The sequence below is a fragment of the Caretta caretta genome, chromosome 3, assembly GCF_965140235.1.
Source record: "Caretta caretta isolate rCarCar2 chromosome 3, rCarCar1.hap1, whole genome shotgun sequence".
Lineage (NCBI taxonomy): Eukaryota > Metazoa > Chordata > Testudines > Cheloniidae > Caretta > Caretta caretta.
In genome coordinates this window covers 148,857,994-148,870,131 of record NC_134208.1, presented here as the reverse complement: position 1 = coordinate 148,870,131, position 12,138 = coordinate 148,857,994, and the positions used below count along the sequence as shown (strand labels likewise).

The 12,138-nt window shown below is 53.0% G+C and overlaps 1 protein-coding gene across 2 annotated transcripts; it reads left to right on the top strand.

Moving 5' to 3' along the window:
* The first annotated feature begins 3,039 nt into the window (after nucleotides 1–3,039).
* Nucleotides 3,040–11,938, top strand: LRRC73 (leucine rich repeat containing 73). Of its 2 annotated transcripts, none has more exons than XM_048843577.2 (6): nucleotides 3,040–4,519; nucleotides 5,176–5,336; nucleotides 6,357–6,479; nucleotides 8,050–8,150; nucleotides 8,910–9,021; nucleotides 11,400–11,938. In XM_048843577.2, the coding sequence occupies exons 1-6, from the start codon at nucleotides 4,248–4,250 to the stop codon at nucleotides 11,468–11,470; spliced, it is 840 nt and encodes a 279-aa protein (XP_048699534.1). In that variant the 5' UTR covers nucleotides 3,040–4,247; the 3' UTR covers nucleotides 11,471–11,938. The 2 variants fall into 2 exon arrangements, with proteins under 2 accessions (XP_048699534.1, XP_048699533.1); XM_048843576.2 differs by having other exon boundaries at nucleotides 3,042–4,519; nucleotides 8,910–9,093.
* The last annotated feature ends 200 nt before the right edge of the window (nucleotides 11,939–12,138 follow it).

The window sequence follows — 12,138 nt, the reverse complement described above, 5'->3', positions numbered from 1 at the left end:
GTGTGAGAGAAGCGGGGGGGAGGGAGGGTCTGCTGCTGTCTGAACTTACAAGACAGCATGCTGACATGCTCTCAGCCCCCCAAAACCCACTCTCTCTCCCCCACATGCACACAACACACTCCCTGTCACACTCCACCCTACCCCACCCCCATTTGAAAAGCATGTTTCAGTCATTTGCATGCTGGGATAGCTGCCCATAATATACTGCTCCCAATGCTGCTGCAAGTGCTGCAAATGTGGCCACGCCAGTGAGCTGGAAGCTGTCAGTGTGGACAGACTGCAGCGCTTTCCCTACTGCGCTCTCCAAAGGCTGGTTTAACTCAAAGCGCTCTACATCTGCAAGTGTAGCCATGCCCTCAGATGATAAGCCCTGGGGGCAGGAACCACGTCACTGAGCACACACCACCAGTGTTTATCAAAGAAATCCCCAGGTCTCTGGCCTCTCTGCTCTGACAGATCATTCCCTGATCAGCTTTAATTCACTCTCTCCACTGAATGAAGAAAGGCACGGGGTTGGGGGGGGAGGGGAGGCAAACTGCCTGACTCCCTTCATTCCTACCATGTTTCCAGCTGTTATCCAGAATCCTTCCTCACCCCCTGCCTCTCCTCCTCTTCTTTCAGAGTAACTCTCCTGGGATCTACAATCCCCCGTCATTTCCCTGCCTCAGCCAAGGCTCTGTTAGTCCCATGATACCCTAGATTATCCCGTTAGCCTTTGAGATTGCCCATCTCAATGGGTAGTGATCAACGGCTCAATGTCTAGTTGGCAGCCGGTATCAAGCGGAGTCCCCCAGGGGTCGGTGCCGGGGCCCGTTTTGTTCAACATCTTCATTAATGATCTGGATGATGGGATGGATTGCACCCTCAGCAAATTCGCAGATGACACTAAACTGGGGGAAGAGGTAGATATGCTGGAGGGCAGGGATAGGGTCCAGAGTGACCTAGACAAATTGGAGGATTGGGCCAAAAGAAATCTGATGAGGTTCAACAAGGACAAGTGCAGAGTCCTGCACTTAGGACAGAAGAATCCCATGCACTGCTACAGGCTGGGGACCAACTGGCTAAGCAGCAGTTCTGCAGAAAAGGACCTGGGGATTACAGTGGACAAGAAGCTGGATATGAGTCAACAGTGTGCCCTTGTTGCCAAGAAAGCTAACGGCCTATTGCTGCATTAGTATGAGCATTGGCAGCAGATCGAGGGAAACGATGATTCCTCTCTATTCGACACTGGTGAGGCCACATCTAGAGTATTGCAACCAGTTTTGGGGCCCCCACTACAGAAAGGATGTGGACAAATTGGAGAGAGTCCAACGAAGGGTAACGAAAATGATTAGGGGGCTGGGGAACATGACTTAGAAGAAGAGGCTGAGGGAACTGGACTTATTTAGTCTGCAGAAGAGAAGAGTGAGGGGGGATTTGATAGCAGCCTTCAACTATCTGAAAGGGGGCTCCAAAGAGGATGGAGTTAGGCTGTTCTCAGTGGTGGCAGATGACAGAACAAGGAGCAATAGTCTCAAATTGCAGCAGGGAAGGTCTAGGTTGGATATTAGGAAAAACTTTTTCACTAGGAGGGTGGTGAAGCACTGGAATGGGCTACCTAGGGAGGTGGTGGAACTTCCATCCTTAGAGGTTTTTAAGGCACAGCTGGACAAAGCCCTGGCTGGGATGATTTAGTTGGGGTTGGTCCTGCTTTGAGCAGGGGGTTGGACTAGAGGACCTTGTGAGGTCTCTTCCAACCCTAATCTTCTATGATTCTATGAAACCATGTGACTCCCTTATATGTGTTGCCGTGCAGAAGAGAATGTGCCTTCCACTCTTCCTTTTCAAGCCATGCTTTAGTTCCACCAGTGCAGAGAGATTTGACTAAAGCCAATGGCCTCTGCAACCAGCTCCGCTGCAACTCCCCAAGCAAAGAAGAGAAAGTGCCTAGTCGACAGGACCCCCAAACCACCATTTGGAAGCTGTTGCTGCAGCCAGCCCTCATGGCGTCCCTTGGGGAGGCCCTCTGTTTTAACCCTTGCTGTGGAGAGTTTTATATCAAGCACTCTCAGTGATGTCATACCAGGCATTTTACTTATACCCGTCCCATGCCACAACAATATTACTAATGGTGAATAATACAGCATCTTTGTTCCCAACATCACCTTGCTCACCCCCAGCCTACCACCAACTCCACTCACATACCAGCCCTACTTCAGAAGATGTCTCTGATAGCAGCAGCCCTGAAAGCACCATTTAAAATCCTTTTCTCCCCATTTTTAGACCAACAGCTTGACCCTCCCGGGGTTGGCATGTGGAGTTGTCTCACTTGATGGGTAACACCACAGTATCTTCCCCACCCATCTCTGGCCTGGAAGTAGGGTCCTTTTTACACATGCCTGGCCCTCTCAGATGTCCATGGAACTCATTAATTTCCTGACCCTTTGCCTGGGTGCTTCAGACAAGACTCTGTTAGTCCCATGATACCATAAAATATCTCCTCAGCCTTTGAAACTGTGCTACTCCCTCTTCTGTGGCTCTATTACCTGGACCACTGCTCTCCTCTTTGCCTTCCCAAGATCTGCTTACATGCCACTAGGGCTGCTCCAGGCCTTGGCCTCTAGGCAAGTCCCCTCCCTCTCTTGCCTGTCTCTCCTTCTCCATTTGTAGTTCAATCACACACCCCAACAGGGTTCAGTTTTCCTTTCCCTAAGCTCCAGCTGCAACCCAGGTATCCAGCCTGGAGAGCCCAGTGGCCTGAACAGGGGAGTGGGAATTGGAAGCTCCTGACCATGGGGTGTAAATTTCTCCCCTTCTCATTGTAAGGGGTGGATCCCGCCCCCGGGAGGGGGGGGGTGAGGGCTTCACGGACCTAGGTGTGTAAGGTGCAGGGCCTCCTGCCCTAACTACATTTGTGGGGGAGAGGCTATATCCCAAAATAGAGGGTGCAGCAAGGCGGCCTGAGGAAAGGGTGGGGGATGGGCGGTCCCAGGCCTTTTGCACGGGACCAGGTACCTGCTGCCCTGTGCTAGCGGAAGCAGCGGGGGGAGGTGGTCGCCGCGGAGCCAGGCAGGGCAGGAGGCGGAGGCTGCTGGTCTGTGGCAATAGGAACCAGCCAGCCCCCGCCGGGCCGGCCCCAAACAAAGCCGGATCCCGGGAGGGAGGCAGCGCGAATCCCCGCAGCGGCGCTGGACCAGGGGTCTCGGGGGGCACCAGGCCCGGGCGGCTGCAGCCGCTGCCGAGCCGGTAGGAGGAGCCGGGGCTGCGAGGGAGGAGCCGCTCCGGGTCGGCCACACGGCGATCCGGAGCAAGGTGCAGAGGGAGCCGGGCCCAGCCGGGGGCCCGGCCAGCTCCGCCCCGGGAATCCCGGTGCCACAGCAGCAGAGTCCCCGTCTCCAGCAGAGCAGGTGCAGCGGGCAGAAAGAGCCATAGCGCAGAGATCCCGGGCTGGCTGCCGCCTGCCGGGGGAAGGGAGCTGGGCACCGGGGTAGGGATGATCTGTGCCCGGGGAGGTCCCGGCCTCTGATGCTGCTCTGAAGCCTGATGACAGCGCAGCCCGTTCCCTCCCGGTCTCAGGGGCCCCGTGGCTGCTTCGGCTCTGTCTCCCCATATCGTTAGCGGTCGGGCTCAGATCCCTCCGAATCCGGTGTGACCACGCGGTGATCCGGATCCGATCTGGATATAGACCCTCCTTCTCGGTGATCCGGATTGCACGGTACCCGGTTCTGTTGCGGATTACACACCTCTTTCCCGTCCCGGGAATCGTGCTCCAGCCGGACTGCAGCCTTGGTTGACTCTCTACCCGTAATTGCGTCGAATTTTGAAGCCGCTACAAGAATTGGAGATTATCTACCTGCTTCTATTTGGATTGCACTTAGTTTCCTTGCGCCGCTCGAGGTTGCACAGCAGCGCTGCACTGACCCGATTGCACAACATCAACACCGACAAAGCTCCAGGTTGCACGTTAGTTACTTGCAGGAATTGGGATTGCACAGCAGCCTTTGCACAGGTCCATAGTGCACATTACTTACCTGCACCAATCCGGATTGCTCGGTAGCCTTGGGCTAATCCAGACTGCACAAAAACCTTTACACTAATTAGATTTGCACAGCAGATCCCAGCATTGATTGCACCTGCACTGATCTGGATTGCACACTATTCACTTGCACCAATTCAGATAGCACATTATTTACCTGCACAGATCCAGATTGCACAGCAGTTTCTGCAGGTGTCTGTGTGTGTTTGCTCACGGCTAAAACTGGTGAAAGATGTTGCCAGGGTCTATCCAGATCTCTGGGGAGACTTTATCAAGTGCTGAGATCCGGGACATTTGCGAGAGCCTGCGGGAGAACTCGGTGCGACTGCTGTCACTCCGGGGCTGCCAGCTTTCTGACCGGGATTTCGGGCGCATTTGCCGAGGGGTAGCGGAATCTCACTCCTTGGCTCAGCTCAACCTCAACCTGGGGATTGTGTCCAACATCAACCGGGTCAAGCAACTGGCGGAAGCCCTGAAGACAAACCGCTCTGTCCAGTCTCTGTTGTAAGTAGGGGAGACCTTGCTGGATGTGGATGTGGAGATGTGCCACCCCCAAGAGTGGCCTTCCAGAAGTCCAGTATCCCTGCCCTCAGTGAGCATCCATGTCAGGAGATGTGCTCCCCTCTCTCCCCCCGCTGTTCTGACAGGGTTGCCTCACCCCTCTGTGGCACTGTGTTGCTCTTCAGTCCTGTAAATTAATTCTTATCTGAGAAAAAATGTACCTGATTTTAAGCATCAAGTTCCCCTGCCCCATGCTGGGAGGAGGCCACCACTGCACCTCTCCCATCTCTTGGCATATCTGATCTCTCTCCTATTTTGGAAGGGGGATGTCTCTGCATCCCTAATTCCCTAGACCCCTGTCTGTCCCATGCTGGGAGGGAATTGTCTGCACCTCTGAAGTCCCCAGGCCTGCTTCCCGTCCTATGCTGAGAGGACTGTCTCTGTACCTCTATCACTTGTCACCAGAGCCCTTTTTGTCCAGTCTGTTCTAAGCTCCCTCATTCAGGGACACAGCATCCCTAGGCATTTTGGAGCCTTGTCCCCACCAGGCAGTGGCATCTTCCTCCTGTTCCCTCTGTTTCTTGGTTCCCATCGTCTGAGGCATTCCCCAGTGCCCCGAGGAAGGCACATTAAATAATTCCTACCCTTTACCCACATAGCCTCCATGGGAGCCCCCTGACAGACGCCGGCCTAGCTCTCCTCAATCCAGCGCTCTCCATCCATCCCTCTCTGGTGGCTTTGGACTTGGGAGACTGCATGCTGGGTGACGAGGGCATCAACTTGATCTGTGGGCTCCTGCCTCCTGATGGAGCCAAGTCAGGTAAGCAAAAGGGTCTGTGGGGTATGCAGTGGCCAGTGGAACTCATATATGGCTCAGGCCCCTCTGCTTAGAGCTAAACTTCTTCTGCTTGTGTCTTGTTAGGGGAGCAGCACATAAAGTTTCTCCCTCTGCTGAAACATGGCACGAAGCTTCTCCTCCCAGCGTAAGTGCAGTGAAACCGTCCCTTAGTACAGGAGCCATTGCACTGGGTGAGGACTCTGTTTCCTCCTTGCGTACTTCTAAGGGGAGGGAGCCCTATCCAATGGAGCATGGCTCCTGGTACAGTGGACTGTTCCATTGGCACGATGCTATTGGGGAATGGTGACCAGTTTGCTGCCTCGTGATGGGAGAGTTTGAATTTAGTGGGAGGGAGGCACAAGGCTTGGACTTCTGATTTGGTGTTAATATTTTGCACTTGTGAAGCCTGAGCTGTGATTGGTTCATTTACAATGAATGCAGATCAATGCACATTACGTTCACCCCTCCCCCATCCTGCCCCGGAACTGGGGTTTACAGTAAATTCGCCCCGTTGGCTCCTCTTGGAATTAACACTGAATGGTCCCTTGTGGCTGTTTTATGGGGAAGGGAATAACTGTCTGCTGGCTGAATAAGTTCCTTTTTACAGGGGATGAAGTCTGAGGCCTGGGCCCAGCACCCTAACCAGCTATTGACCTCAGGCCTCCCCAGGTATATGCTCACAATAGACACAGCAGCCGCCCCTCCTGAAACTCAAGCTTCAGTACCTGCCTGTCCTGCCCTTCCTTGCCACCCTTGCCCATTTCCCCCTCCCACGCTGAGACTGCTTTTTGTGAGCAAATGAAGGGGCAGCACTGCAGGTAGATAATTAACTTTAGTCGTTCTATAAACCATACCCTCTCCACCAATCAGGGTGCAGGGAATTGTGAAACTCTGAGCCATGCGCTTCCTAGCTCTGTGATTGGCTGAGCGGGTTCTCCTCTGGAAGGTTTGGTGACTTGTCTGGAGCCTTAGGGTGTTCGTTGGCTTCTCTCTTTTCTCCAGGCCTTAAGGAGTTAACACTGAGCGCAAACCCGGGTGTCACGGCCAAAGGTTGGGGACGGCTGGCCATTGCAGTAGCTCACAGCTCCCAGGTGCGAGTGCTGAACCTGGACTACAATCCCCTCGGTGAGCGGCACAGGCGTGAGAGGCTCTGAACTACTAGCTTGACAGGCTTTGTGTGAGTTTGCTGCTGCTGAAGGTGCTGGTCTGATGGCCTGGAGACTGAATCTAGACCAGGGACATCCTGGGCACTGGCAGGGCAGGGCAGGTTCCTCCACACTGTCCCTTCTGCTGGGCCTCTTCCTTGCCCTGGAGGTGTGGGCTAGGGAGACCAGATCTCCTGATATTAGGAGATTTGTGTTATAGAGGCAACTATACCCTCCCGCCACCCCCCCTCCCAAAAAAAAGTGTCCCAGTTTTTCACACTTGTTATCTGGTCACCCTAGTGAGGGGGGAATTCATTCTTCATAGCCCATTCAGTCCTCTGTGCTTGAGACTGGGGGCCAGTTAGTCTCACTTGTGCTGATAGTTTGTGTGATGAGGACACGTGTCCTGCCAGGAAATGCATCAAACATGTTTCACAGAGGAGATGGCAGCTGCAAGCAACGCAGGGAGGAAAGACTGTGTCCCCCCCTCCATCCGCCAGGGACTCTGGGCTCCCCGTGTGCCACTGGCTGTGTTTGCTTGTGTCAGGCCTCAGCTCAGGTGGTGACCTTCCTCTGCTCCCTCCCAATCCCTTAGGTCTGAGCCATTGGCCTGCCAGATGGAACATGCCCCCCCACCCCACCCCTTCCCCCCCAGCTCCTTCCCCAGATAATAACGTGGAGGAGAAGAGCCTGGCAATGGTTGCCATGGAAACCAACTCTCCTTCTGCAGCTTGTATTGCTGGAGCTGGATTGGCAGCTGGTGAGGCAGAGACCAGGCCATGTGGCTCTCCCACCTCACCCTGCCCTAGGAAACTAGGCCAAGCAGCTCTCTCTCCCCTCCCTGCCCCCCCCACCCCAGCAGAGACCCTGGCTGGGTGGGTGCTTCTACTCTGTGTTAAGAGTTCCTACCATGGTAGCTGATGGAGCCCCACCTGCGACTTGTCCCCTGCCTCTTTCCTGGGGATTTTCAGGGGAGTGCTTCACTGGCACTGGCTGCCAGTGGGGTCAGCCCCAAAAGAGCCATCCCCCTACAAGGGGTGACAGCATGTCTGCTGGCTAGGACAGTAGACTCTTGGGTTCTATTCCTGGCTCTGAGAGGGAGTGGGGGCCAGTGGTCAGAGCAGAAGGCTGGGAGCCAGAGTCTATTTCTGGTTCTACTACTAACTTCCTCTCTGACCCTGGAGCCAGTCACTTCTCCCCTCTCTGCCTGAGTTTCCCCACTGGTGATGACGGGAGGCTCTGAGATCCTTGGGTAGCGGGGTGGAAGGTGTTGTGTCTGAACAAAGTCTTCTTGTAAGAGAAACAATTTCACTATGTTCCTTCAAGTTCTCTATGTTCAGTCCCAGAACAGCCCGTCACAGCCCACAACTAACAATCCGCCCTTTTCACAACCAATAACCCTTTACCTCCTCCTCCAAGATGTTCTTGGCAAATAGGGATTAGTTGGTAGCATTGGGACGGGGTAGTCCCATGATCTGTCAGGCCCAGTGGATGCATGGTCTGTGTGAAGCCAGACTCTACTTACATCCCCTGGCTTTCTTCTCCTCCAGGTGACCAGGTAGCAGGGATGCTGGCTGTTGCTGTGGCCTCCAGTCGCACCCTGGAGGTTCTGGACTTGGAAGGAACAGGACTTACCAACCATTCGGCCCAGGTAAGGAGTGTCTGGTGCTGATATAGCATCATCTGCGCCTCAGGAACACAGGTGTTAACAAACAGTGGGGTCCCCAACCCTGAGATGTACCTCCTTCCCTCCCCCCATCAGTGGATGCTCTCTTCAGAACAGTCTCTGCACCTAGAAGTACTGCTACTATCTGTTCCTTTCCCTGACCCAGGGCTCTCAGCCCTTGGAGGTCCTGCTCAGCCCTAGCCTGAGGCTTGTGGCCCCTGCCTCAGCTCCAGTGAGTGGAGAGCGAGAGAGCAGATTTTTTGCATCTTTGGTTCTCTGGAAAAGTGAAGGAGAAGGTTTGGTTTCAGGAACAAGGTTTATGAATAAGTCTTGGAGTTTAGGCTTAGAGCGAGATTAGGGGGTAACAGATATTTATCTGCTGAGTGGTTTTTTGCAGTCTCTTCTCTGAGAAGCTCAGCTCATGGTACTGAGATTTCCCATTCTCAGTGTCTCATCTGACTCAGGCTTGCAGGGGACATTTGCAGGTAGGAGAGAGCAGTAGTTTCCTACTTGGGTACAGCCAGGAAGTCCTGGCAATGGCCTCAGGTGGAGAGTTTTTAGTGTCCCTAAAAGCTGGGGTGGGGAGGGGGTGCGGCTCAGAGCCAGTGGAGGGCAGAGAGAAGAAACGAGGACAGGGGTTGGGGCAGATGAAGAGAGTATAAAGCAGCTCTGAACGCCTTTCCTGTCAGTCTGACTTCTGTCTGTGCTGCCTCTCTACCCGCTTCTGGCTCTCGTTCTGCTCAGACCTTGCTGGACATGGTGGAGAATTACCCGACAGCCCTGCGGACGCTGATCCTGGCAGAGAACAGCATCAGTCCCGAGCTGCAGCAGCAGATCTCGGACCTGCTCTCTGAGGGTGAGGAAGAGGAGGAGAATGAGGCTCATGAAGTCACGGCCAGGGAGAAGAACCCCTGGATCTGCCAGAGCAGTAAGACCTCTGGGACCCCAGAGAGGTGGAGATGAGGCTGGACTGGGGAGGCTGTCAGGAATGAGGGTTCTGTGTTGTTTTCTGCTGGGATGAGTATGTCATTGTGGGGTTGGTAAATGGACAAGGTCCCATCTCATTGTGGGCTGGAATACAAACTGACTTCAAGTCTCATCGGCCAGTTAAGTAGAGTTGGGCTGGGTCAGTACTTCTATAGGAAGCCTCCCAGGAAAATCTGGCTTCTACAAGAAGTGGAGGTGGGGCTCAGTGGGCTCTTTCCAGTACCAATGCCTTGGCGTGATGCTGCAGGAATTAACATCTTTCAGCAGAGATGTAAAATCAGAGTCATGGATATTAAAACTCCCATGGGTCTTTTCATAAAACTTGGGGATTTGGCCCTGCTGTCTCAGCTAAATTCTAGCTCATGTCATTCCAGGCTGCTTCCCTAAATTCCCGTCCAATTTGAATGGGGTAAACCTTGTGTGGGTTACCGGCACTATATTCTATCTCCATTGGCTGTATTTGAAGGAAAGGGATATTGTAGTGATTCCAATGAGCTACTGTATACCAATGTTTGATAGGAATCCAGCAGAACTAACAGGGATAAAGGCAAAAAGGAGATCTACCTGGATCCTGCTAATTTTTTAACTAGTACCTGGATCCAACCAATTTTTGTCCAATGCTCACCCCTCCCCACTTCCAATTCCAGTGTCTAAATAGAGAACAAGTATAGCTGCTCATAATGCACCAAAAACATCTGGACCCTGACACATAGATGGGGTAAGATCCAAGTTACCCGGGAAAGAATTTTCTGTAGTATCTGGCTGATGAATCTTGCCCATATGCTCAGGGTTTAGCTGATCGCCATATTTGGGGTCGGGAAGGAATTTTCCTCCAGGGCAGATTGGAAGGCCCTGGAGGTTTTTCGCCTTCCTCTGTAGCATGGGGCACGGGTCACTTGCTGGAGGATTCTCTGCTCCTTGAGGTCTTCAAACTACAATTTGAGGACTTCAATAGCACAGATATAGATGTGAGGTCTTTTTTAGGAGTGGTGGGTGAAATTCTGTGGCCTGCATTGTGCAGGAGGTCAGACTAGATGATCATAATGGTCCCTTCTGGCCTAAATATCTATGAATCTATGAATCTATGAAACATCTCGGTGCAGCAGTGCCCCAAAACCTGCCTCCAACACCCAAATTCTGTGAGATCCAATCAATATTTGGACCTCGTCCCTCAAATTTAATTGTCCAAATAGAGACCAGGGATAACTTCTCTGAGTCCAAAAACATTGTGACCCCCAATACTTCCTGGTGCAAGAACCTGACTCCAGCACTTCAGAAGAAGGATGGGGTTGTCTGCTTCTCAACAAACACATGTGTTCAGCTCCATACACACCATCCTTAAGACACTCAGCTGAGTTTGGGGAAGAATTCCTTTGGCAACAGTGGCTGGTTCTTTGTGCAGTCATGTACTGGCCAGTGCTATCAGGAGCAGCGGGGAGTGTGAGGTAATGGTATGTCCTATCTGCTTTCCGGCTTCACCTTCCTCTTTAAAACTGAACAGGGAAGTTACATGTCAACCCTCAATTCAGACAGTGTGAAGAGTGAGAATTTCCAGGTGTCAGTTGGGAAACAAAGTGCCGTGTGCTCGTGCCCCTTGGTTCTCCACAGCCTGGCTTCCCATGTGCATCGGGGTAGATCTGCTGCTTACTTCTGTGAACTCTGCAGCGCAAGCACAGCTAAAGGGGAGTGAGCTGGATTCTGTTCTTGTGGACTGGCAACAGAAGGGGTTGCGAAGTTCTAGTCAGTTATACCTGGGCAGCCTCTCTGAGAGCACAGGAGTTGTCACTGAGGGCAGACTTTGAAGGCAGTGGGATTGCACAGGTGTCACTGAAGGGCTAATTTGGCCAGCAGAACCCATAGTGCTCCTGATGATGGACAGACTCTCAGATCCCAGGGGGAGTTTTCAGGGCTGGCTTTTCCTCTGTAACCTGAGCACACGGCGTCCCTGCGAGACGATACATCTGGATCCCCGCAGTGACATTGGGGCAGTCACTTCAAGGTCCCCCAAACAGCATTAACTCTGCCATGTTGCACAGAGAGTGTGCATCTGATCACCTCTCCCCCTCAAAATCCTCTCTGGCTTCTGGCTCCTTCCATGTTAGCCAAGCTCCTCCTTAGCCCTCATTTGCTCTGCCTCTCTCATGTCCTTTATCCCCTTCTCTCACTCTCGACTCCGCGCCTGGTGGCCAGACCTGTGTTCTTCTTCAGCTCAAATGTCTAACATTCTCTCTCCCACCTGCTCCACAGATCCCAGCTCCCAGATGGTCTTGGTGACGTCAGGTCTGGGCGAGAGCCTCTTAGCAGAAACAGAGATGTGACTAGGATACTCCTGCAGCGTCTGCTGAGACAAGCACTGTTTGCCTGTATGGGTGGGCCATGTGCAATGCGTGCATGGAGTGTGTGTGTGTGTTCACACCACACATGCTGGGTGAATGTCTGTGCTGTGTGTGTGTGCATACCCTGCTGTGCCCATGCCCACATGCCTCCAGCAAGCCTGCCCCCATTGTGCATTCACATCGATGCCATCTTTGGGCTCTGAGTTTTGGATCCTGGCCTGAGTGAATCTACATGAGTGTCTGTGTCACATGCTTTGTCAGCTGCTTGTGCTTATCCACTTACTGCATGTTTAGATCACATGCCGTCCCTCTCCTGGCTGTACATTCCTGACCCCCGTGCTGGAGGTTGTATTTATTCAGAGGTATATATTTGTGTATAACAGATGTTCTTTCTATTGCTTGTACCGGTGTCTTGAAGAGAGTTTTATAAAGGTCACAGACATGGCACAGCTCATGGCTGCAAGAGGCTCTGTCATTCCTGCTCCCACTGACAGGAAAGGGCGTTGAATGGGCTTGGAGAGGTTGATTGCATGGGTGAGGAGAGACCTATCACAAACAGATCCCTGGAATGGAGCAGGGATTCCCCCAGCAGAACAATTGCAAGGGACTGCTGGACTAGCAGCAGCCACGTGAGCTGCCCTCCACTGAGG